This window comes from Amblyomma mixtum, chromosome 3 (genome assembly GCF_055824585.1).
Source record: "Amblyomma mixtum isolate Tamu chromosome 3, ASM5582458v1, whole genome shotgun sequence".
Classification (NCBI taxonomy): Eukaryota; Metazoa; Arthropoda; class Arachnida; order Ixodida; family Ixodidae; genus Amblyomma; species Amblyomma mixtum.
The window spans coordinates 407,528,226-407,555,274 of NC_143014.1; the positions used below are offsets into that span (position 1 = coordinate 407,528,226).

Genomic DNA, 27,049 nt, shown 5'->3' on the forward strand with positions numbered 1-27,049 from the left:
AACCACCCGACTTTTTTCAGTTTACATCAAGAAAACGCCCAGTCAAATGCGTTTGCATCTTGCATTGTTCTGAAAGCATAATAACGTGAGGTGTTTCATTGAATCGGCTAAATATAAGAACAAAGGGGGAACTCTTTCTTTGTTCGCTGGCCCGGTTCAACACCACTCATTGTATCGTAAGAGGCACAAGCTGCACAAAGGCATGGCTAGCCTTGTTTATGGCATGTAAGAAATTCGCGTTTTCTGGGGACACGAAAACTTTTGTTTCTGTTTAGTTGTTATGTGTCCATAGTTATTATTGTTATTATAATTATTATTGAAGCAGTGGTAGAAGTACCAGTAGTAGTACTAGCACAAGTGTCTCTTTGCTCATAATCTTTTCGCCCCCCCCCCCCCCCCTACATACATTTTATCCCCTTGTTATCTTTGTCCAATAGTCAGAGACTTTGTGTCGTTTCCTAGAACTAAAATGTACGATGTTTCGTTCATTACCAGAACTAGCCCTTAATTGAAATAGCTTCCTTCTTTCATCACTGTCAGTTTAGACAAAAAATTTCAAAGGTGCTGTTTTTGCTGCTTTTCTTAAAGGTTTCCACTATTGGGAAATGTTATATTTTTGTCTCTTACCACTACTTTATGTGATGGTTTCGGGCCAGGATAGTATGTGAAGTAAAATATTAGTAGCAAAATTAGTGGTGGTGGTGGCAGCGTTAGTGGTGTTAGTAGTGGAGCAGCAATAGCAGAAGTACTGCTACTAGTGCTTCAACTACTACTACTACTACTACTACTACTACTACTACTACTACTACTACTACTACTACTACTACTACTACTACTACTACTACTGGGAGCAACATAGTAGCGTTATTTTTTTTTCGTGCGTGCTGTTACGCTCGATTTCTTCCGCTCAGTATGCACAAAGTCACAGCGAACCCAGCCACACACACACACCATATTTTTCCTGTAACCAAAGTGATGACAGTCGTGTTCCAGATGCGTTGCGCAGTGAAAGCTGCTAACTCATGCATACATACCTGCGCTTTTTAACGTGAACTCAAACAGCACAACGCATTACCATACGCACTCGGTAGCATAATTCCGATTTGACGTCCACACAGCTGTGAAGCAATGATCGAACCAATGGAAGGCATTTAACGCTTTCCCGCTTATAAGACATGGTGCGCAAGAAGGCCCGGGCCAGGCCACAGTCCGCGCATATTCGGGACGGTACCCAAGATCCAGCTGGAAACATTGCATTGCGTCAGAGGTTCCGGCTACGAATGAACCTGCGGATTTGTGTAAGCAAACGCACTCTGGTAAGGCGGCGAGCTCGCGAGTGGAAATTGGCTGTGCAGGGACAGATGTTGCACGCATCTACACTTAGTACACTGAGCAGCCTCAGAAAAGTTCGACTGGGGCACTCTGTCCAGTGCCAGCGACACTGAGCTCCCTCGAAGTACAGTGTTCTAGAAGAGACTTCTAGAAGATTGCACCTCGGAGTCCCTGCAAGAGCAGGCATAGTATGGCGGTAGCGGTTCCGGTCGAACATGTCATATCGGAAAGGTGTCACGTGGCAGAGCTCCTTACTTACTTCTTACGCTTTCCAAGTTGAGCTTGCGCAATCCGCCAATGACTCTCAAGAGAGACAGGAAGCAGTCCGTGTTCAGATCGAGTCCCGCCACCAGCGCAGTCAATTCCGGCAGCAACTGGTTCAGTGCCCCGTTGGTGACGCTCGAGAGCTTGCTCTCGAGCAGTTCCCAGTCGGCCTGAACATCGTAGGGTGCACTTTCATTATCACCGTCCCTTGACCCTGCGACATCATGCGGCATCGCGGGCTCCGTCACGGCACCACTGTCCACCACTTCCGCATCACTTCCGGCGCTTGTGGGGGTGGTTGCAGCCACCTGGGCTGTCGTGGGTGGCGGAGGGGACGCGTCGCACACCGCCACGCCATTGAATCCGGCTAGCGCGGCGAAGAGGAACACTAGGACCGGGAAGGCAACGGCGACGTCAAGGGACGTGGCGCCCCGGTTCCGACGGCCGTGCTTAAGACACCGCATCGTGGATCGACGGCGACAAGACGCCGCGGCGCGCGGGCATCGGCCCCGACTTGGTGCGGTTCCTCCGTAGCCTTCGTGCTTTGTGAAGCGCGCTGTCTGTGCGTTCCTCAGCGCGGAGCTCGTTCAAATGGGGCGTCGCGGCGTCGGCGGCGGCGCTTTTAAAAGCGCGGCGCCTCGCCGCCCTTCTTTCCTGCACTGTCCCCCGGGGGCCGAGATGCGGAAAGCAACGACGACGCTTTTCTTGGTCAAGGTGGTCTTCGCGCGCTCCCAACGAGAGAGAAAGTGGCGGCAACCCCGCAGCCTCCCCGCTACGCGGCGGCCGGGTGGCGGCGTCACTGCGATTGCTGCTGTGGCCGCCGGCGCTGGAGGAGAGCGGCGTTGGGAGAGGCGACGGGGTGGAGAGGGATCTCGCACCGCGCCACGCTGACGAGATCGCCGCCTTCTGCCGCTGGTGTGGACGCTTCGCTGACGCATACCGCCGGTGCGTCGTCCCTGTACTGACCGCCGTGGCGATTTTTGTGGCCGGGCTAGGGCAGAAAGGAGCGTCTCATTATCCCTGTGTCTAGTTTGTTGCCTTTTCTTTTTTGACAAAAATTTCTGCATGGCGTAGGGAAGGGATAGCAACGTCCTGATTTCAAATACTTCTTTAGCGCGAGCGCACTATTCTAGAAGTACCACCCCCGAACGAGAATCTTGCCTTGTCTTGGCCCGTGCTTCGAGCTAACCCGCGCTTACTCGAGTTACTCGGGTAAGCTCGGGTTAGTTCGGAGGAGCGTCGCGCAAGCTGCAGCCAATGGAAGGAAGCTCGGGTAAGTGGAGCGTCGCGCCAGCTGTAGCCAATGGGAGGCAGGCGGCAGATGGCAGTTAAATTATTGATTGGTTGCGAGAGGTTGCTCTGGACGAGCAACATGGGTCGCACAATCCTTACCGGAGGCTGTGATAGAAAAAGCCACCTGCCAGTGCAGTGGCACATCGCTTAATCGCATGCGCCACTGCGCTGGTAGTGGCGTGAGGGCTCGCCCCGATCTATGAATGTTCTATATACAATGACCAATTCTGCATATATGGGCATATACCCGCTAAAGCTATTGCGTTATACCGTTAAGGCGGAGCTTAAGTGTCCCCTCCAACTCAAGAAGGAGAACATGCTTTCACACGTATACTTCTTTTAACTAGGTTAAACCTTTACGACTTCTTGTTTTTGAGAAACGCGGCTGCAACTAACGTTTTTGTTTCCCGCACACTCAGTCAGGCGCTGCTGTTCATCGTTACTTCACAATGGTATCCCTGATGGACGAGTTTTGTTTTTGTTTCTCTTTTTTTACAAGGAAAGCAGCCTGTTTGGCTTGATAAAGTAATGCTGGCTTCGATAAAGGCATGGGCCGCAAGTTAAGACACCATACGGTTTGCAAGGTGCCGTCCATGCGAGCAGTTTGCTCAAGGGCCTGAAGTGTTTTCGAGGCCAAGGCATTTTTTAACCATTTGATAAATAATCGAGCCTTTTCAGGGCGGCTAAATGATATAAATCAGTATGTAGATGAACTTATAACATGCCACACGTAGCCTACTGAAAGTTCTTTGTGGTGCTATACTTAGACGTTCTCATGAATATGTGCCTGTTCACTAGCATTCAGTATAGGTTTGTCACAAAATAGCACACTGCAGTCCTGCCTGAAAATTCTGCTACTATGATGCCGTTCCTCTTCAAGAAAGCCAAGGATATCATTAGTATTTTTTGTTAGGAATAGTACCTTTATTTATTGCCTTTCAAAAGTAACGGTCACAAGTTAAAAAAAAAAACTTGAAACCAATGGCTTTTCATTTGATCATCGATATGCTTTCATAATTGGCGGCTGTTTCTTTTTGTTCCATCTCTGCTATCTTGGCTGCGATGGGATATTTTGTGGAGGCACTCAAGCACTTTTGCATCATCTCACAGTACTACCTTAACTTCTCTTCTTGTGTGTCTAAATGGATTCGCAAATTTCCTGCCAACCGTCAACCCTTCGGCCTTTCGGATTAAAAACCTATTCTCTCCTTCCAGATTAGCACAGGTGTTTGTCAAGGTATTCATTAGCTTCCTCCTTTTCTTGATCTGTTTAAATGACGTGCTCTTACTATTGCGCCTAACGCCTGGCTTAATGCGTATGATTATGTTGTATTCCTCCCTGCAACTAACACGTCTTAGTATGCCAGAGTGCAGAACGATTTCCTAAAATTGGCGAAAAAATGCTTTGAGAACTGCCTCGTGTTTTTGAAGTATATATAAAAAAAATTCATACGTTCTCCCGTTTTGGCCGTGCGTACACGCGTCTTCAAGGTCACACTGTCGTCAGCGATTTGTGACAGACCCCACTGGGCGGTCGACAAACTTTCTGCAAAAGAAATCAGCATAGGAAATTGTGCTCAGATGCATGCGATGCATAGGATTCCTACGCAGTGAAGTGCCGTCGTGCTGTCACACCCTCCTCGCCACTGTGCTATGGTGGCTATAGCCGTGCTTCTCGCTTTTGCGACAACCCCGGCATCCGTCTTCACACCTGTTCACCGCCGTTGCCCTCGCAGGCGAATGCATCATAGCCCCACGAATCCCCGGGAGTCATGAAATCCTGTTACACGGGACAAACGGAAGCCGATGACCCTTCCTGCCATTCACGCCAATGCGCCGTTTCAGGCATGTCCCGTCAGAAGCGTGGTTGAAAAGAACACTCCGCCGCCGCTGTTCTTCAGGTCATGCAGGGACCTTTCTAGAAGTTTCTGCTTCGCGTGATCACGTGATCCCCCCTCCCCCAACTTTTTTTCTCCCCTCGCCGCCCCTCGGCCTGCCGTTGCCACCCGTACAATTTGGTCGTCACGGAAACCTGTTATCGACAGATTCCAAGTCAAGGCAAGGCCCGACATGGAGGTGGCGGGGCGAGGTAAACAGAGGAAGGACAGGAATGTTCATTAATACGCCCTTGCTTTTGGGGAGAGCGCGACAAGCCCGTGTATTGTGTGAGCTGCGTGCTGTATCGAATGAACCTCTTGTCAACTGAATGCGGGCCGGAAATGCAGGCATTAAGCGGGAAGAAACGAAGCACGAAGTGCGGTGAAATAATAAATTAAGTAGACTCCGTGGCTATCAGTCAAGATGAATTCTACCATGAAGGGACATAGAGCGAGATAAAGAAGGCGCAAGTGGTGGATGGAAGGTCGCTGTTAGTTGGGGGTGTCGAGATAGCGGGCCGGACTATGCGTGAACCGAATGCCGATGACTGCACCGCTTTGCTACTGTTTCGCTGAGTGCTAATTCGGCGATTGTAAGCAAGGGCTTCACTCGCATTTCGCCAACGTTCGCCGCGCAACGGCAGAGGAGAAAGAAATCAAAAGTAGGCGGCGGCAATGGGAAAAAGGGCGCACTTTAGGATTCCCACCATCAAGGGGCGCATGGCCTACGTGGCTGTCCTCAGAAATGCGCGTCCTTTCGAAATGAGAATAAATGGGCCGCAATCATTTTCCTTGCGTTGTTTCCGGCGGCACTTGCACGCGTTTACTCGCCCGTTCTGTGGCTGTGCTGGTGGCACGCTCTCCACAAGGCTGTGCCGACTGCCTTTTGATGACAGGGCAATTCATCGTCGGCGGAGCTCTGACATTCGGTGCAGGCTAAGAAATCCCGCGCGTTTTGAATGAACGAAATGAACAGAGACTAAACGCGACTGTTGCCCAATCTTACGACCTTGCCCATTCACGCACACTAGCCACGATAGGTCACAGCGTGATTAGGGCCTATGTTATGAAACAGTCCGTTCTTGAACCAAGAAACGCGCAACAGTGCCACACGCAGGTGTCCGAAGCATGTAAGTACAGTCCCCAAGACAATGCATACATTTCGAGTTCATTTGCTCACTCGGTGTGGCAATACTAGTTGCAACGACCTTAAAGAGATGACGTGGTGGGAACGTAACACAAAGAAAGTGGAACTTTGTAGCGCGCGGTGCGCTGAGCCTATTCGCGTTATTTATTGTGTCGTAACATTACACTAACTAAGAGCAACACTGAACAAACCTGCACCTACCTGCACCTGGTATACAGCCTGTACGTAGATGTCCACGTGTAATGGCAGTTCGCCCTTGATGATTATGAAAAGGCAGTAAATCTCCGTGACTTTTTCGGGTTTAAATTTTAAATGTTTGAATGGTGGACGTCAGCTTATATACTCTCCGCAACACATGAAAAGCATGGATAGGTTTGCACAGGTCTTGGAATTTTCTTCATGCATGACGGTAGCCATAAATACTAGCGAACATTTCGCTCGCAATAAAACTTGCGAGTTTGTTGCTAGATTACGTAAAAATCTCTCAGAGAGGAAAATTAATTTTATGGCGAAATTTTCGCGCTGGCTCTGAATCATTGACCAATCATTCAGCTTCAGATGAGGCAGAGTGTCAGAAGACTTCTGAAAAAAAAACAGAAGAAACGGTCTTAAGGCAGCACGTAAAGACCACCAGCTTACTACTTTGCGTTGGGGAGTGGTTTTTAAGGTGAAAAAAAGAGTGCCGAAGATGTAAGGGCGGGGGGGGGGGGGGGGGGGGGTTTAAAAAGTACTTATGAAATTTGGGTGAATATATTTCAAAGAATGATACAAACAAATTGAAACTTTCCACAGCAGTACAATATACTGCAGATAAGCAAACAAAAATTTCAGCGCGCGTTGCTGCTGCGAAGGGCAGGGCAAAGAACTTAAAAGCGCGTTCGACTGTCAATGGCATTTCTACGAACGTAGCGTAAACGTATGTATGCCTTGCCTATAGCTGCAGCTCAAGAATCCAGGTGTCGGCGATTTTGTCAGTCAAAATGAACACTGGCGCTGCATGTATACTAGCCGTACACGGAAGCTTCATATATCTTTACTTCTTACTTTTTGTCCTATTTGCATTTTTATTTTATTTATCTCCCGGTCCACCATGATACTAAATGTTTTTTTCTTTTCATTAGTCTGGTTCTTCCCTTCTTCCTTGCGTAGTTGCACTGAACTTCGGCGCCGAGCTTTCAATCATTCACATTACTGTAGTATTTGTAGCTTTACTTGCAGCTGCGTTTATTTATGTGCATTAGAAGTACCAGGCTGAGGAGAATGGAAAAAGAAGAGACTATTACGGCGTGAGTTCCTTTCCGTAGTTCGCGTGGTAATTACAGCGTTTTGAAGTGAGGTGCTTGTGGAAGGCCGCTATTGCATTGGAAAGAGGGTAAAGGGAGGGGAGTGGGGGTGTGGGGGGGGATCTTGTTCGCGTCTTCGGTTTTTATTTGCCTCCCGCGCTCTTTTCATTTTTAATGCTTTGAGCGGTTCCTCTCTGTTTCCTTGCAATATTTTCGCTGCGACAAATTGAAACTCGTCCCTAGCCGGCGCGCTACTGTTTCGTCGTCCTTCTATACGTCTGATTTCTGCGCCTATTTATCCAAATGCTAAATTTGGTGAAAATTGTGCTGGCAGGTTAGGCTTACCCCTACGGCCTCCATGTAAATGCGAATAAACAGCCCTCGTGGCAGTATTCATCTGCCGGTTAACCGCCTTCGTGGAGGTGAGGGAAAATTATCGAGGACAGCGCCACGTAGAGATGAATAGAGGACAAAAAAAAAGCGTAAAACGTCCTCCAGGGATTGGCCAACGATGGTAGCAGGTGTCAGAAATTTCTTTGCACCCAAATGATTCTAGTAACGGTTCAGCTAAAATTCATTAAGTGGCATGTAATTAAATAACTTCAGCGCTGACCTTTTACATGCAGACTTCAAGCTAGTCAGAGATAAAGGTGACTCCACGAGAGTTGCTGCTTGGCAAACTCGTTCGTTAGTAGCCTCAAAAGTAAAGTGCTCTCACCATCATAAGCGCCTATAATTCTTTAATTACTGCCCTTAAAACGTCGTGGTATTTCTTAAAAGGAATTATTGCATCTATAGCGTCATTTATATGCGGTACGCGCCTGGAAACTCTTTGAACTGGGAGAATTAAAGTAATTGGATGCCAGCAAAAGTAAGGAACCGAGAACAACGCAGCCCGAGTGCAAAAGATTGATTTCTTGTTTTACACAGCAGCATTGTTATCTTCGGGACCGTCCTCAATTCCCGGGAGCCCCCAGTGTTATTTTCCATGCGAATGCGGCATTGCTCCGCAGCGGAAAGCTCTGACAGCATTGTGTAGCTCAGAGGGTGGCTCGCGAATAATAATAAAAAAAGAAAACAATCAGAGATGCGTGCCATCGCGTAATGATGGCCCCCGCTGTTACATCAATCGAGGGATTGAAGCCAAGGCTGCAGTGGGCCCCACTTCACACCCTCTCTCCAAAACAAAAAAGTAGGTCACGTTGAAAATGCCACCATATAAGCTTAAAAATGATCTGAAACACCGTATGTATTGGCAAGGGGAAAAACGTGGGTGTCATTGTGTAGTAACATGGCGAGGATTCATATTCAACCAAAAAGGCTGCCTTATGGCTTATGAGGGTTTAACCCAAAGCGACTCAGCCTATGCGGGATCTAATACTAAAGGGCTCCGGAAATTTCGACCACTTGGGGTTCCTTAACGTGCAGAGATCGCACAGTACCCGGGCCCCTAGAATTTCGCCTCCACCGAAATTCGACCCCCACGGCCGGGATCGAACCCGCTTCTTTCAGATTAGAAGCCGAGCGCTGTAACCACTGAGCCACCGCGACGGCAGCCAACGAAAAGAAAAACACGTACAAGGAAGCATTCCTTGGTCTTGACCAGGGCCATTTTCTGCGGTGATTCAAAAGCACATTTCTTCATGTGGCTTTTAACTGAAGGCTTGGTTTGGTAGTACGAGGAAGCACCTTTCTCTGCATGCACTCTTAGCCCCATTCCCTTTGTTGCAGGTCGCTATGAAAGTCCTCAAACCAACAGCTGCATCACAATGTATGTGAGCCCAAAAATACGTCGTAGAGCACATTCACGTCTGAAGTAGTACTGCAACCAAAAAAGCTCCTATATCTCATGCATTTAGTTATTGCGATGTAGTACTTTCCTGGGCTCCAACGTGTTTAGGACCAGTTTCGGCGAAAATTGTTTCGAAGTCGGAGTTTAATGGTTCCTAATAAGGGGCCGTTTCTTAGACAATAGCCGTTTTTTGGTTCTGCAGATACGTTCTGCGCCATGAGGTTGAAAGATTAAACGGTCCAGAATGAATATTATCACCATATGTTTCGCTCATTTTATTTTGTCAGAAAAATTCAACGTAGCTCGCAACCAGCATATTATCCTTAATGTTTGGCTCACCCGGACCAGCGCAATCTGCAATTTGTTGAGTAATGCGACAGAACAACGAGGTATCGAAAGTGCACTTTCGAGAGGGCAACTGACACCATAAGCCGTTTGTTAATACGTAAGCAAATTTTAAGCGCCACTGAATCACGTCCTAAAATGCACCCACACCCCTTTGTGCACACCTCTTGTTTTTTTCAAGACAACCTCTTAATTTCTAACTGTTTTTTTTACACATGACGGGGAATTTTTTCAATCTTTGTCACGAGTGTTCGGGTTATATAAATGTTGCTAGCACTATGCAACACATCACCGACACAAATAAAAAGAACTGAAAATGACTGCCGCTCACCATCCTCCTCAACACCACCCACCTCTCCCTCCTCCCCCCACCCCCCTCCGAAAACATTTAGACACCCCCCGCCCCCCTGTTTTCAATTCCTGGGGAAGCCCTCTGGTCGGGGACCATCCGAGATCGGAGCGCCCGGCTTGAGGCCCGCCTGGCCGCAGCACGTCCGGTCTTGGTCTTCGAAAGGAGGATGAGCAAGCAAAAAGGGCACGTTTTAGCATGGCTTTAAAAGAGGGCAATTCTACCTCTAAACTTCTGTATACTGTTCAGATGTTCCTTAGTTTGGACCTGTGTAGCAGAATCTGGCGAGAAATTAAGGAGACCAGCTAATTTTATGTAAACACATAAGACAAGCCTTACAACTATACTAAATCTAGAAACAACAGGACAACGACAGTGGACGTTTCTCATAACGCCAACTGTTAATGATAGCTTTCTTCTTCATGAGTTCGTAGTCAACGAATGCCGAGCGGACTAGCGCACGGAACCTCCGCCGCAGCCACGTGAGGGCGGGTACTCTTGGAAGCCACTCACTTGCTGCGGCGTTCTTTCGAGCATCCGGCACTTCCTCGAGTCATGGAAGTGAACGAAGGAGCTCACTAACGAATAAACAGAACAAAAAGAAAAAATACAAGCTTTCGAGCAGCCCAGCCAGGCGTAACTCGCGTTTGGCTTCGGCACTTAAAGCGCAACGACGGTGTGGTGGTAGGCATTCGCGGCAGCAGCCGCGCCTTCCCTCCTCACGTGGTCTTGAATATTCGCCCTTGAGCCGAGCAGCTCTTGGAAGCCTCCTCCATCCATCCTCCGCCTCCACCGCACACAGTTTGCAAGATGGGGGACCCTGCTTGCAAAAAAAAAAGGAACCTCTTCGGGACCCCTGAGGTGGAAATAAACTGAACGGCATCTCCTCTGCACCTGCATTCATGCCCTCGCATCTCAGGCGACGTGTGAGGGTGTGAGGGCGAGGGGAGTCAGTGTCAGCTCCACGAGCCAGTCAATCATGCCGCGAGCGTCGCGCTGTCGCGGCCGACCTTGCTTATTGATTCTCCAGGTTGTAGCACTTTCTTCTCCGCCGAGCTGCTACGTGAAGCGTGAAACGGACGCACTAGCGAGTCCGGGGAAGGTACGCTCGAGAGAAAGCGCGCCAAGGGCCTCCTGGCGGGAAGTGCGTGCGCGCAACGCGCATCTGCCTGCGCATCTGCACGTGCTGCACTCTCTGACGCCGGTCGACCTTGCCACCGGGTCTTCACCGCAGTACAATGCGGGGCTGCGTACTCGATGCGGTTGGTCCTAAGTGAAAGGCGACAAGACATGAACTGCAGGTGAAATGGGTCAAACTTTTCACACGGGCTTCGAAAGGGGAAAAACCTTGCTTTTCAAACCGATTACACTAAATGACCTCAGTTCAAACATCTCCGTAAAAACGCTTTGAGCGGTACTGACTGAAAGCAGGTCAAGCTTGTGGCTAACTTGTGAGCGTATTTTGATGCGCTACTTTTCTTATCTCTCACTGTTTGTCTGTAATGTGCTCGTGTTGTAGGTAAACTTGTAGCCAACATCTTCGAGCTAAAGTTTCACCTCTCACGTTTTTTGCTATTCATCTCATACAGCATTCTTTGACGGAATTGAGTATTTGTTTTTCCTGCTGTTTCCTTCTTCTGTTCGCGTGCCTGAATTAACATTATTGCCTTTTTTTAAGTGTAAAAATACCTTAAAATTCTTTGTTTCGAAAGCTGCTAGCGTGCATAATTGTTATGCAAATCGAGCAACAAATTAGTGTGTGCCAAACTGGGAAAGAGCTTTTTTCACACATTTGCTCCATTGGTATTGCTCTTATTTTTGTATCAAAACTAAACACATAATTCAAACCAAAATCAAATCGAATGGATGGAATGGATGGAAGATAGGAGCGTTACCTTTGGAACGGGGTGGTGGCAATTGCCATTATGCTCGCCTTCTTTTTTTATATTTGTTTAGCTGTGTTATCGGTGCAGTAAATCGGTCTATAAATTCGCCATTTTCTTTATATACAATGTTTTATCCTGCACTTCTAGCGTTATGTCACCTCTCTGCTTTCGAGCCACCTATCTTCCAATCGCTTTTTGCTAACTTCTACTTCACATTCATTCACATGACCGCATGAAACCCTAGGGCATCAGCGACAGTGACTGTGCCGGCATCTACATCCGATGGGTAGCGCCAAATTCTAATATAAGGTGCTCAATTGTTTCTACAGATTTACCACAGACTGCACATGTGTCAGCTTCTTGGTGAAATTTCTTTTTGCTTCGTGTTATAAGACACACTGATCTAGCTCCGAAAAGCAGGCAACTGCCTCTTGAGTTGTCATAGAACGATTCCTTCCTGATCTGCCTTTTACAATTTCTACGCAGCTCTACAGTCCGCTTCTTTTTCATTGCATTCATCCATTTCCTACCTTCTGCGTTTTTTGCTTGTCGCTTAAAGCTCTTGATATCTCCGCCCTTGTTTCCTGTATATTTCCTGGTTAGATTCCTAGCTCTTTGCCGCCACTGTGAGTCAGCGGTCTTTCTGTATAAGTATTTAAATGCCTTAGCTGCCCCCCCCCCCCCCCCCCATCCCCGTTATCGTCCAATTTCCTCACGCGCTATTCATACAATATTTTACTGAGAACTTCCCGTGCTTCGAACTATGCTCAGCCCATGTTCACCTGTACTGCGTTTGTGGTTTTGCCGTGGGCACCTAGTGCTAATTTTCCAACACCTCTGATTTATTTCTGTTCCTGACTGAACGATTGCACTTAGGCGCAAAATCACGTTCTTGAAAGTAAGCCCTGGCATCATTATTCCTTTCCAAATACCTCTCAGTACTTCATACTAGTTGCACCCCCATTATGCCCTATGTTTCATTATCGCGGCATCTCTTAGCCCTGTCGCACTTGCACATTCGTGCTCTTCGATGTATATTGGTCCTTCGTTTACTAGTACCTTGAGATATTTGTATTCTGCCAGTCTGGATATTTTATGCCCTCTTATTCTGAGCCCCTTATCAGTGGAATTTTTGAAAATCATCATACCTGACTTGGTTGCGCAAAAAAAAGGGGAAGCCGATAGAACGTCTCCATCATCTCCACAAAAATTAAGAAGAGTCCGCAAATCTTCCTGGCTATCAGCTAATAGCACAATATCGTCCGCATACGTTACACCGGTGAATCGCTGCTCAACGACCTTTCCTGTTGTATGGCGGCATCTATAGTCTCACCGCCATGCGCCAGCTAATGTAAACGTGAAAGCGCGCCCTCCAGAAGCAAGTCAAAGGGGCAAGCGCAGGCTCATTCAGTCCTCTGAACAATAAACGCTTTCTGTGCCCAGCCAGCCGTCGGAAGAGTCACGTTTCTCCACGCTCACTCTGAACTCACGACAAGTACAGTTAACGTGCAACATTTCGTTACATCCTCTTAATGTATAACTTTCGTTCGGTCTCCTGCCGAATTCGATCAGATATGTACAAATTAATTCAGTCATTCAGATACGCCACCTAAATGGGTGCTTTTTCTGTCATTGTTTCGGATGTCATTATTCTAGACCTGTTTGTGCTTGCACTGGAGCGATAGTTTATCGTTTCCATGTCAAGGAAATGAACATTTCGTTTTATTCTTGGAGCATCGGATGGGTTGCAAACTTTTGCTGCCTGGGGCTTCTCGGAATCGCTAAAACTAAGCCGCCTTCGCTTGACTGTGAACTTTTGTCTGAAAAACTGCAGGACTTTCTTGTCACAGCGCCGAAACATGATGCCTCCATTGCACTTTTCTGAACTTCCATTGAGACAAGAATCGGGGGTCACAATCCAAGCTCGACGAAAAGAATACGTATTTTTTTAAAGAACCGGGCCTTGCGCTTCTCGTTCGCCGCCACAAGATTGTTGCTCCATGGATAAGTTCCTTTGTAAAGCGAGCTACAGGGTGCTAAAACCTTGTCGCCTGCTCTCACCTGTAGTCTTACAACAAGCCGTCATCAACATCCCTTCCTAGTGATGCATTAGCGTGGCCTTTCTTGAGTAAATTGAATGCAATCATACTACTGGCCGCCATTTTTGTGCAAAGTGAGGTGGAAAGGTCGCATTGCACTCCTGCAGCTGCATTTTGAATACGCTCTCAAGGCGGGCGTATACCCCTGGGCATAGACTCCGGACTTAAGGACCCTCACAAGAGAAAGAAGCTCTCTACTTTTTCGATAAAGTTGTCTTCTCATTTTTCTCGAGCGATGCAAGTGATTTACCGGAAAGAGCAGGTAAGTAGCCATATAACTTCCAGCCCGCTAACTATGACGTAGAAAGCGTCACCAAGAAAGAGACGATAGTATTAAGATTCCTCAAAGGCGACATGAAGTCACTTTAGGTGTTCTTTTTACATTTTCTTTAGAGTTTGCTAACTTCCCTCAAACAATTTCACCTATAAAGTTTTACTACGGTCTTCACAATTGGATTACTATTTTTATATTGCTCAAATATTGTATTCACTGAAGAAAAACTAACGGACCATCGTACGAATTGATGCAGCTTAACTGCGACTGCTGGGGATTTTCCTTTTCGCTTTACATTGGTCGCCCTGCCATTCGATCTTTAAATCTGTTTTCGCCGTCATTCTTTTTTCTGCTTCTGCGTGGCCTTCTGTTGGGTGGGGGCCAGGTGAGTGGAGGTGAGTAGATGGGTGGTATGCTTATTCTTATGAGCTCCTGTCGGTGGAGGCCTTCTGGAGGGCGCGGACGCTCCTTGGCTGTTACACATCGACATTGCGATTTTGCTGAATGACGCTACTACAGCGGTAACAGGAAAAGTATTCGGTGAAGCACTCACCGAATCAGTGACAAGGCTATTCATACATGTCATTATGATTCAGTCAGCTAACCATCATTAATTCAGCAATTAGATATGCAGCCACGAAAAGTGTGCTTTTTTTTTAATTGCACTCAACTGTATACCTTAAAGTGAACAGTATTCTTCAAGCTGAAACTACTGATTATTGCGCACACGCAAGCTTTTCTTGCTGCTCTTGATGCAATCGCATCCTTGACACATGAAGGTACTAACTGTACAGCCCCCACTAGTTTAACTTCGCCCCTTTGTCACGTGCGCGACCATGGAGCGGCAGCCAAACGAGAACTTCGCCGAAAGTAAGATGCAGATTTAACCGCTACTTCGCTGTGAGACGCAGAACGACTTCACTTTCGATGGCTCACAACTTTTACCGGCGTTTTCGCGCTTTAACGCGGAGGACTTAACGAACAAGCCAATCGGAAGGCCAAAGTTGTTCCAGGACCATTCAAGACCGGCCATGACTGTCAAGCATGTGAACGAACCATTTGCATCGGGCAAAGGTTAACGCGCACACAGCCGTCCCCGCGTGGTTGTTCAGCACGTGTCGCCAGCTTGCGCAAGGACGCACGCGAATTTGCCATCGGCACTCCCCCAAGCGTGACGGAGAAAGCAATGCTATACTGTTCGAGGCAAGCCTTGGACCTCGACGGCCACAGTCGGGGGCGGCCCAATTCATCTTGCGGGGCTCAGGGGGGCAAACACGGGTACCGTATTTGACCAGCTGGGACTGGCCTGTCGAAAGTGTACCGAGTGGGTAAGGGAAAGTTGGCATTCGTGCGCGGTGTTAATTACGAGCGCTGTCTTTCACGCTTTCGAGTAAATCTAGAGAAGGAAGCAGTGATAAGGGCCATTTCTGTCAGCCACACCCCGCTTAATTGTTTCTTTTTCCTTTGCCCGAAGAGAAATGGCCATTGCACGGTCGCGGGTCGGGGCTGCCAGCCCCAAGCATATATGAGGCATGTAATTAGGTACGTGCGCAGAGAACACAACGATCTCTAAGATAATGGCAATGCCATATCGGACAGAAGGGACGTGTCACTACGTGGACCATTTCTGATCTAAGCGAAGAACGCTCCGAGCGCGCGACTGCAAATTACAGGTGGCCTATGGATGTCCAACTTGTCAACTCTCCTTCAGCTTCGTCTACGCGAACGTAAAATAAGTTATTTTTAGACCAATACTAAACAGGGATTGTGCATTAACCCAGGTGTAATCTTCGTTGCTGCCGCTTGAATCTGTATCTGCGGCTACAGCCAACGTGCGGCCCCAAGCAGCGAGCCCCGGGGGAAGTGCTTCAGGCCTGCTTATCGCAGAGTGACTTCAGTTACGATGGTGTGGCTCTCATAGCTTCACACCGTGCGGAATGGTTTGTTTCCGTCATTCACCGTGCCTCTCACGATCAGTTGATTCCTTCGTGCGAAACAAACTCTGTCGGCTATAAATCAGGCCAGAGTGGAGTTCGCCGGAGTGCTTTCGACCAAAAACAAAAACATGAGCTTTTGCATTTTGCTCCGACCGAAATGTCCTCGCCAGAGTCGCCATCGCACCTGCGAGCTCCAGCTGCTCTCAGCTGTGAACAGCGTAACAACCGTGCGTGCGCTGGCAACTGCGAAAATAGCCACTGCAATAAGGAGCGACAGAGAAAAGACGCTCTGTTGCGCGACTGGTATACGGTCCTGCGCAACATTCAAGCACTGAAAATTGTAAGACCTTGGGCTTCCTTTCGGAACCTGTTTTAGAAGTGAGAAAAGCCAATAGCAGTATAAATTACGAGCTGTTCGCCAAAAACAAGGCGAAACGTTTGCGGCTTTCTCGACTTTTGAACCCTGAACGTTTTTCTTTTCGAAAACGAAGCGTAATTCTTGCGAGCTGCATAAGCCCGCATCTCTCGGTTTTACCTGCCGTGGGAACTGGATGTCTGTTTCGGATAGAAATGCATCTCCGTGCTTCATCTTCATCACGAGTTTTGTGAACTGTTTCTTTCAGGAACATATTTAGGAACGAAAGAAATTCGCGAAAGAACGAGTTGGTCCATTGACAACAACGGTCCAATTTCATGATGCCTTGGCTATAAGTGTACCTGAAAACTGGAGATGGCTGTGTATTTGTTTCAAACTAGCTTTTTGCTGCCTTTGCTGCAGGTCGTCTTTCTATCATTCTCGCTCTCCCTTGTTTCAAATCTCTGCTGGAGGGAAGCTATAGCCGCCAGAAATGTCTGCAGCTGAAACTCGCTCTTACGCATTTCACAGAAACTGCCAAACTGTTGTGACCGATCGTCAGCCTCGTGAAATCAAGAAACGCGAAAAAGCCTCGAGCAAACTACATGCTTTTGTTATAGCGAAAGAAAACGGCTACTTGCTATCTGAGTGCTTTACTTACAAGCAGAGATGTCACGCAGGCCTCCTAGCCATCAAAGCAATAAGAACCTCATCCGCCCCCCCAGAGACCTAACAGTTTGCAGCCGACGGGTGACGTCACCCGCCACCTCCATACCTGCAGACACACACTGTACTGTTGCAATAAAAATGGTTGTATATCAGGCGAACTTCGGTTATACCGCATTGCCGCGCCACTTACTGTCAGGGGCTGCTGTCAAGGCAGGTGATCAAGTGACCGTTTTTATCTGGAGGCATGCCAGAGTGCTCGTTCCCGTACACGGTGCCCCAGCATGGTGGAAATAGCGAAAGATTTCTGGTTCTGTCTAGAAGGACAACCTTTGATGACTGTCAATCAACGCTAGTTTTTAGGCGTAGTCATAGACGGGGAACTGTCCCACGACGAGTGCTCGTGAAATTATTTGCAAAAGAGGTAAAAAAGGATGTGAATGGGCTTCTTAGGCTTGCCTGTACATTGTGGTGTGGGTCGTCGACATCTCTCCCGAACCGTGGTCTGTATCGATACCGCGCGGCTTCTCGCATACCTCGGCAAAGCATTTCCAGCGGCTGATAACAGGCGTTGGAGTGCACTTAGAGCACCCCAATCGACTTCCAGCTCCATGGTCGAAGCCGCATGTAGTGACGCGCATCACGGGAATTCAGCAGCCACACCACCAGGGGCTTGATTAGTGGCTGCTGTGACCAGGAGCCTCAATACACCGCGTGAAAAGTGCGGCTCGGAGATGATTCGCTCAAATTTTTCATAAATATGCTGTTTTTTTAGTAAAAATACTCATTATCACTAGTCTACGTAACATCCTCACCACAAGATTTGATACCTTTCTAGGCCTGCTGTAAACGCCTGCGCAAAAAATTGGCAGAGGCTTAGCTTGGTTAAGCCCGGTAAGTTGCGAAAGCAATAGCCCTGGCTGCGCCTGGTTTGGCTGGTGGTGTGTCTTGGTGGTGCTCTTAGTAAAGCTTATGTTTGTCAAAGTTTTGCCCATTTGTTTTACATGGCATTATCATTATGCTATACAATTGATTCACTCTGGAGACAACAAAGTGCTACTGTTTTAACTTTATTCAATCCAATGAAGACGCTTTGATGATCGGTGAAGAAATGACTCTTGGTTTGCACACAGCGAGCGCCTCCTCGCGGCAGCGGCGCGCAGCTGCTGCGCGGCGCGGCGTGGAACCGCTGGGACAGCAGCGACGAGTTGAGTTGGGCCCCAGTTTTGTCTCCGTCTGGCGTGACGTCACAACAGAGGTCAAGCTAAAGGTCAAACGTGGAACCGCCGGGACGACGCTGAAGGCTCAAAACCTAGCGCAGTATTGCTTTCGCAATAAAGAAACAAGAAAAGAAAACAAGGACAATTAGGCCCGACCCTTGACGATTGCATGTTTAGTTTGGTTCGGTTTATGGGGCTTTAACGTTCGTAGCGATTTGGGCCATGAGGAACGCCGTAGTGAAGGGCCCCGGAAATTTCAGCCACATGGGGTTCTGTAACGTGCACTAACATCGCACAGTACACGGGCCTCTAGAATTTCGCCTCCATCGAAATTCGACCGCCGCGGCCGGGATCGAACCCGCGTCTTTTGGGGTCAGCAGCCGAGTTCCATAACCACTAAGCCACCTTGGCGGCTGTAAAAGCCGGTTATAAATGGATCTAGTGTGGCCATTTCAAGCTCCTGTGGTGCCTGCTGTCCCTCCAAGGTAAGTCCTTCTATTTTCTGTCGCCGGCTTATTAAATTACCCTTTGTCATCTCTTTCGTCTCAGTCGTGCAGAAAAATGAAAACTTCGGTTATTCAAACCCACGGTTCTGCTCGAAAGGCCGAAGAAGACGAAAGACGTCCGTGAGAGTGCACAATATTGATTCCCGTTATCACGCTTCGCGCTTGTTGCTTTATGGAGCTATTTAAACACGAGCAGTCACTCAGGGCAGTTAAGATAGCACACTCTCAGCGCCAGTGCGGGAAAGTGCTTTCTATCAGGTTAACTAACAGAGATAGCAAGCGCCGCGGAAATCTCGAGGCCATCTGTCGCGCGGTTCGCGTTTGCTGCTTGATCCGATTAAACTGCTGGCCCTGCGTGAGTCGTTTACATGAGATTGGTAAAGATGTGCTTCATCCAGCTTTGAATGGGAGCGCGTCGGTTTCTCGAGTACAGCAAAAACTGGCAAGCCGGCACAAAAGCTATCCACCTTTAGACGAATTCGCATGAACCTAGTTTGCGAAAAGATATGTCTGCCGATCACTTAGGAACCAAAGCACCTTCGAGAAGCACGCATGAAAGTCAATGTCGTCTCTTCTATACGTGTGTAGCAAGAAAGAATAAGCCTAGGTCCGAGAATAATTAGAGATGCCGCGGCACTTACTCTTTGTCCACACATGATTTCTAATGCTCAATATCTAAGTAATATAAACGTCATTGTAATCATTTAGAAAAAAAAAAGTATTTCTAAGAAGATTGTGTTGACAAGCCTTAAAAATATACTCAACCGCCTCGAATAATGTACCGAATAAATTTGAAGGCTGACAGGTTCATGGCTCACTCGGAGATTCACTTCGGAGGTCGAGGGTTCGCTTCCCTGCTCGACTAACAGCGCTTTGTCTGCAAGAGGCAGGTCGGTCATAGACGGATTTCGGGCGAATCTCAGCAACAACTGACCTGAATCGTGCTTGACGCCTTCCGGAAGCGTTTCATTGTATAATGATGCAAGAGACATGGAATTCCGGAGCCACGATGTGCCCACTGTTAAGCGAAACAAGCAGACACCGCATGCAGCACTCAAGTTCTATGTTCTGAGTGCTCTTAAAGATGACTGAACACCTTACGATATAACGTCGGCTGCTGCTATCCGGAGAAAGTCTAAGAAGTGCATACACATTATCCACGCGATGTGGAGGCCGCTGCACGGCTTTCCCCAGCGTTCTATGCTCGAGGTCGCTGCCGCCCGCGTTTCAACGGAGGCGAAGGGCAAAGCGCCTCCCGACCCCGCCTGCCACGGTAGACGAGAGTTTCACTTAGAAGGTCTCCGTCGAGGCCTTACAAAAGGCCGGCCGTAGAATACGAGAATCGATCTGCTCCTTCTCTACCTAGTGCGCGATACTCTTGGTGGCCTTGGATGTGCGGTGCGAGTCATTGACCAAAAGGCTGTGCGTCAACAATGTGAAGTCTAGGCTTCCACCAGGCAGGTCGAAGAATTATTCTAAAGGATGTAAAACAACGTTCAGGACAAACAAAGGAGGGTTAGAGGATTTTACTAGGAATGAAGGTTTTTTTCCTTTCTCTCTCTCATTTTCTTCAAGTAGTTTCTGTGATTTCTGAAAACCTCGAACGTTTGCCGGGCAAACGTCCGCTGAAGATTTCCTGGCGGTTATAAAACTTCTTTTGGAGCCCTGTGAAAGCACGCAGCTTGATTACCGACTGGTCTAATGTATGCATGGGATAAATCACTTTCAACAGTAGCAATGTTCCTCATTGGATTCCGATAGAAGTTTGGCATAAATCGTGTGCGTCACACACGATGTGCTTGAGCGAGAACTTTTGAAACTTCACAAATATAGGGTGGTCGAAAAAATAAAAAAAAGCTTTTTCAGGAACAAACAAAGCCGGGGTGGATGGCAGAGGTTTTCAAAACATGTTAATTATCTGCCTAATAATTCATGATAAAAAATTAGCTGCGGTTCAACTACGGCTGAACTTAGAGAGCGGAAGCTATAGCGTACCGGGTAACTATACGCGGCTTGGCGTCCGTAACGTTGAGTGCATTCCAGACACTGGATATGCAGCGCGCCCGCTCTGCCACCCTGGCAGGTGAGTTTGCTCACCCACTGAACGCTGCGGCCTCTTGCTGCAGTGCCGTGTGTCTGCCACAGCGTTGTCAGCGCTAACGCATGCAGCCCACACCGCTCTCTCGCCACCCCACCACGTATGTACCTCAAAGCGCGATTCAGGCGTTCGCCAGGGAGCCAGTTATGCACACTTCCTTTCGTTAAAATCATCGCAGTCTAAACATTGTTAACGCCAACGCCAATGAACACAATGAACGTCAACGGCCTATGGCTTCAGTGCCGCGTTTCTGCCACAACGTTGCGAATGCCAACGCAGGCAGCGAACATCTGTCACTACCGCCGCATAGCTTCAAGCATGACTGTGGTGTTCACTGTTTCAAGGCGGCAGTGATGCGCATTTCCTTTGCTTTCGAAGATGCATCTCTTCATCGGTTTCGTACCTCAAAGCACGACTGAGGTGTCCACTGTCCCAGGGGGCCAGTTATGCGCCTTTCTTTTGCTTTAGAGGCTGCCGCTCTTCTTCGGTCAGTAGCTTAAAGCGGGACTAAGGTGTCCACTGTCTCAGGGAGCCAGTTATGCGCCTTTCCTTTGCTTTAGAAGCTCAAGATCATTTGAAGGTGAAACTTGGGGCCACTGCGAAACTTGCTTTACCTAGCGTAGTGGAGCTTTCGCTTCGAAACTAATTTTAATTAGCACAACCCGGTGGTTAGGGCCAATGATGGGTTCGTAGCCATAGACAAGGTGATGCCATAAGAGTTTTTGAAGCGAAGGAAAAGTTGTCCAATAAAGCATTGTAGCGCGAGGAAATCTGCTTTTTTTTTGTTTCGCACAAAACTGAAACTGGTTGCATGCGGTGAGCGTGTTCAGTGCAAACGCAACGGCCGCTGGTGGTGTGTTGCAGTGCTTACCGGCGACCAAATTTCAACCATCTGCTCTATTGCACCGCTGCATGCACTCGCTTTTGCTTCTCCGCTCTCGAAAACAGCGGCTTCGTAGTCGGCGACGAATATCACTTTTCTTACACCAAGCCACTGAATGTCAGACTGAGTGTAAGGACCCGTTCAAGGGGGAAATTACAGAGGCCAACAAAATACCCAGCGCGGGTGACGCTTGACAGCTCACACCTTCTGTGACACTGACAACAGTAACTAAAATAGATAAAATATATGAATCTGCATGCCAATAATAATAATTCTTTTCTTGTTTTCTGGCTTTCCTGAGCGCATGTAAATTGCCCTTTTTGCAGTAGTCACGAAATTTGCCTTACCCGCGCGTTTCCTATATAAAGGGGTTGGAATTGAGCGCTGCATCTGTGTCCTTTACCTCGCTGTTCAGTGTTTACGGCGCTTATTTCAAGACACGTGATCCGTTACGGACGTTGCAGAGGGTTCCGCCGCGAGACGCGGTGCATGTGAACCTCTTGCGTCATACCCACTTGTCACGCTCACTGGCGGTGGTTTCGCTAACGGCAACCTTCAGAAGGTGTTTACGAGCCTCGCAAAGACAGTTGTGCTCGAAGAGCACCTCGACCTAAGGTCACTCCGTCTCTAGCGGTAAACAACTTACTCGAGGCAGGAGTCCATTGCGTTAACGCCGCTTGCATAAAAGAAGCCGTAATATCGTTCCGGCTGCACGTCCCATACCCTCGGAAATTCATGAGCCGACGCAAAAAAAAAACTGTTTTGACCTTGGCTCGAAGAGGCTGCCTAGCCCGTGTTAGCTTAACCGCGAGCGCCCATCACCATTAGGACTCCGTAGGCTGTATGGGCTCGCCGCGGAGTCAGGCGAGAAGTGGGTTGCCTGAATCCTATAGCGAGCCAAGGATGTCACGGTCACTCCGGAATAGCAATGCTAGATCATTTGCACGAATCACCACCGCGTCTCTCGTACCCCGAATGAATCACGGAGGCACGTACACTTGCGGATTTCGTGGAAACCTTGCGCTGCATGCCACGACACCGAATAATTCCGCGGGCCACGTAATTACGCGTCCTTAATGAGAATCATAATGAAAGAAACCGTGTTGTTGCTGTTGTTTTTGTGTATGCATTTGTCACTGGCCGTCAAGAAAGAGGACGTTGAATTACCGAGGGTCAAAAAGAGGGGCAAGGAGAAAACAGGACACCGGAATTTGCTCACCGCTATTACGGGCTGGAGCACGCGCTTATAGCGTCCCACCCGCTTATATTGTCACACCCGCTTATAGTGTCACACCAGCGGCAGCGGCTGGAGTGCATGCAGTAAGGAAAAGTTATCAGAGGTTTCACTCTTGAAAATACACAGACTTGCGACGGTGGTACAAACTGCACCCCCATAGTGCGCAGGCGGGTAAGCATAGGCAACCCTGCGCCCTGAGCTGTCATTTTAGCGCGACATGCCGATGAGGCCTACGAAGAAAATGAACTGCCGGAAAGGAGAGCGGCAGAGGGCAGGAAATATACATCGCAAATTAAGCATGAGAAGATTGCCAACCATTCCATCGGTTCTGTTTTTGTCATGTGCCATCGCCATCGGATGGCACATGACAAAAAGAGGATGAGAATACCTAGTAAAAATGAAGAGTAAGATATTAAACCAACCTGAAATACTGAAAGCAAACGAAAACGACAGAAACTAACTTAAAATACATGTAAATGGCAAAAGGCAAAACCAAAGTCGAGCCACGTTTAAAAGTATATGGCGAATCACAATCAGTGTCAGAAGATAACACTGGCTAGAATGTAAAAAAAGAAAGAGACGAGAAAGTCATAAACGCGAACGAATGACTGGCGGAAACGAAAAACGAAAAGGTCAAAACCGAAGCGGAGGGATGTGTAAAACTAATAGCTGAAGGACGAAGGCTGGCAAGTCATGAGACTAAATATGATAATGAAAACTTAAATGCATTAAAATCCTATCACGTCTCTGGTCCAGAGATCCCACTCAAGGGGCGGGAGGTTACTTCTGAGCTAAAAAAATATAAAGCATTCTAGTGCTACGATTGAAACTGAGCACATCAATCATCTCAACTTCCCCCTTTGTTAACATTTGATATGAAATTTGCATCTTCAGGCACCTTTCAAAACACAACACTTGCAATGTGCAGCCAGGCTTCCATGCCTTGCTCTCTTCAAGAAAGAAAAGGGAGGAAGGAAAAAAAAAAGACCGGAGTAAGAGGTGGAGTCCCGCAGACACCTCAGGGCACAAATTAAGCAAGTTTCAAGTTTATCATTTATCAAAGTACTTGAGGTCCACGCAAAAATAATTTTCGGCCGAGTAAAGACTGTTCATTCATGCCGACACAAAAACACTTTCTCTACTCTTCACGGGCGTACAGTGCGGCGCACGAATGTTTGCAACACGCACCTCCTAAGAGTTGCGTTCAAGTGGATCGCTTTAGTGAATACTGCTGTACGTATATCCCGAACAATAGGACAGCCCTAGAGAGTTACTCAGCAGAAAAAAACGCAGAAGAACATAAAAACAAAAAAAAACGAGCGAGTCCGAAGAAGAAGGTTGAAGGACAAGAAAATCAAACTCCAGACAATCGCGCTTGCCACGCCCATTTATCTTGCTTGTCTCGGCTGCTCTTTCATGCTCCTTGTGAGCCATTGTGATTCCAATCGCAGCAGGCGTTAGTTAAACAGCGAATCGCGGTCATGTCCTTCACAAAATGTTCATATGCGATGGCCGTGGCGGACGACAAAGCTCCTTAAAGTCAACAGATCCTGTAAGTAAACTCAACGCTCAGCCGCAGAAGGCAGACAGTGGCAAAAGGCCACAAGAAGCAGACTTAAAGTAGGTTCGGTCCGTGGCTTCAAGAAGAACTTGTGCGAGGCACACAAATGCGTGTCGAATGAACGGCGTGCTCCTCTGAGTTCAACGCACGTCCTTCGTCGTTGATTTTCTGAACAACAATAGCCGACGCTGTGATATCAGGAACCGTTACATAATGTCACGCCAAACACTGTCGTTTTCCTGCGGTACGACCATTAGGCTTTCGCCCGAACTGTGTGCGCTTAACCCGACAAGCCTTGCCAGAATGATTTTTCGTGTTTCACTTTGCGCGTGCCAGACCACCTGCAATGAGAGCATACCACAAAAAATTTACAAAAGCGAAGCTGCATGCATCTCTTTATCAGTCCAAAGAAACCATTCAAAATTCGCCAGCGGACAACATGAGCGACCTCACAATATCGCCAAGGGAGAGCCGTTCCAAGCCGTTGCACGAGACGGATTGGTCTGCTATATATTCCTTAGCAACACAGTTCGGTAGCTGACTGCAGGTACGGACGCAGCGAATGTAACAATACAGAGCACAGATCCTTGTTTTGTTCATCGCGTCTCAACACGGCGCGCATATGCGCCTAAACCGTTCCTTTCCCCGCTATGAGTCAGTAGCGAACAAAGCTGTTATAGGTGCTCGCTCAGGATTGGCTGAATCTTCCACGCCATGTCCAGCGTTCGTGGCATTGCCCTTGCGCATAGGAGTGCAAGTTTTGCGTTATTAACATGAATACCCCGGTCTCCAATCTACTAGCCAACCTTATACTGCTCTCACAGATGAAGCTGGCTTTACGTTTTGCAACAAGATTGTAGGACGGCTCATTCATAGTGGTAGCCGTAACCTTTCAATGGGTTGGCTGGTGACACTGCCGTCGCCTTCGGGCGCTCTTGTTCTTCGAGCTATAGGCAGCGTGTTCGGTCTCCTGGATGCTTTCGCGGCTTAGCCGCTGCCATCAGCCGCTTACCTGTTTTCTGTGTATGGAAAGCACAGTCGATATCCTTCGTCGCTTTCGGTGCTTTACCGACCCCTCGCTCAACCACTTCTCTTTTCCGTGCTGGCAGCGGCTCAGCGTCCTCTCTGCTTTCGCTGTTTAACGAGCCACTGCGCTCGTCCGTTCTCCCTTCTCGTAGTGACGTGTACGCCCGGCTTAGCAGCTTTCTAACTTTCGTGTGCGGCCCCATTAAAGTTGTTTTCTTCAATGCCATCGAGCCTTCCTATGTCCCTACTTACTAGGCTCCACTGCAGGGTCAGGCCTGTCGAACCGAGCAGTTGGAAGCGAAGAACGAAGACAACGTTGGTAATCATCAACCACGCCCTTCCGCTCTATGTGTCATGAGGGGGGGGGGGGGGGGGGGGCACAGCACCTGTACTTTCATGTGGCAACTACATAGCGTACTCGAGGTGGCGCCATCTATTACGCGCACGCGAATTTACTCGCCGCCACGATGCTCACAGCGGGGATGGCGAAGTTTTCGGAAGCGTGGGGAAGAAAGCTGCTCTATTTGAGCGCAGGCGTTGGACCCAATCCCGCTGAGGCTTTTGGGTAGGAAAGCTTTATTTTTGCTGCTTTATACCATCTGTACAGAAAATCAGCATTTGGAGGCCGTTAGTTTACGACCTCACTTTGGCTTCATTTCCAGCGTCGGCTTCACCGCGGGTTCACGACGTTGGTCGCCTTAGTGTGGCAGGATTGCAATTGCAGAATTTTAGTACAGAGCTTTTCAAAACATTTCATGGTGACGTCAAGATACAGATTTCCGTAAAGACAGAAAACCGACAATGAGTAAGTGAGTGAGTGAGTGAGTGAGTGAGTGAGTGAGTGAGTGAGTGAGTGAGTGAGTGAGTGAGTGAGTGAGTGAGTGAGTGAGTGAGTGAGTGAGTGAGTGAGTGAGTGAGTGAGTGAGTGAGTGAGTGAGTGAGTGAGTGAGTGAGTGAGTGAGTGAGTGAGTGAGTGAGTGAGTGAGTGAGTGAGTGAGTGAGTGAGTGAGTGAGTGAGAAGATTCATTGGTTCCAAACAAAATCCTTTTTCCCCGCTAAAAGGGTCAGCGCTGAAGTGTCCCCGCTAAAGGGTCACTCGCTTTTAAGAAATACGAGCAGCATACGGCACGGGGCGAATATACGGGGCAATTCAAGACGCAAACGGCTACAAATTCAAGTACTAGGATGCTAGATCAAAGGGAGGTCATCGATACCTCGCCCTGACAGAAAGGGCACAGTCGAATGCTCAGTGAGAATTCAGATGGCAACTTATCTGCAGAATCAAGAACCTCCCACTCAGGCTCCTGTAAAGCGCCACGTGCGGGATCGAACGGCCACTTCCAAGGCAAACTGTGGAAGGACGCTGCCTCACAAGAAAGCGCAAACCCAGCGAAATGTGTAGCTACTTTGTTAGAGTGAAGTCGAGAAGGCGAAACATCCTCCACGCACAAATTTTCTGTAGTACACGTGGAAAGAATTGCAAAACAAAATACACAATTGTGCGGAAGAAATTATTCGGCCTTTTTTAAGGACGAATGCCCAGACTTGGGGATCACTCAAGGTAATCTTTCGCAAACTTCCGGATAGCCAAGCCACTATCTCAACTTTCAGGAACGGGC

At 48.2% G+C, this 27,049-nt stretch overlaps 1 protein-coding gene across 2 annotated transcripts in view; it reads right to left on the reverse strand.

Moving 5' to 3' along the window:
* The window catches only part of LOC149357530 (nose resistant to fluoxetine protein 6-like), a 56,729-nt gene extending 54,343 nt beyond the window's left edge, over positions 1–2,386 (reverse strand). For both annotated transcript variants that reach the window (XM_089584798.1, XM_089584797.1), the window contains exon 1: positions 1,592–2,386. In XM_089584798.1, the coding sequence (XP_089440924.1) occupies positions 1,592–2,060 (469 nt within the window). In that variant the 5' untranslated portion in view covers positions 2,061–2,386. The remainder of the gene's footprint in view (positions 1–1,591) is intronic.
* Positions 2,387–27,049: the final 24,663 nt, after the last annotated feature.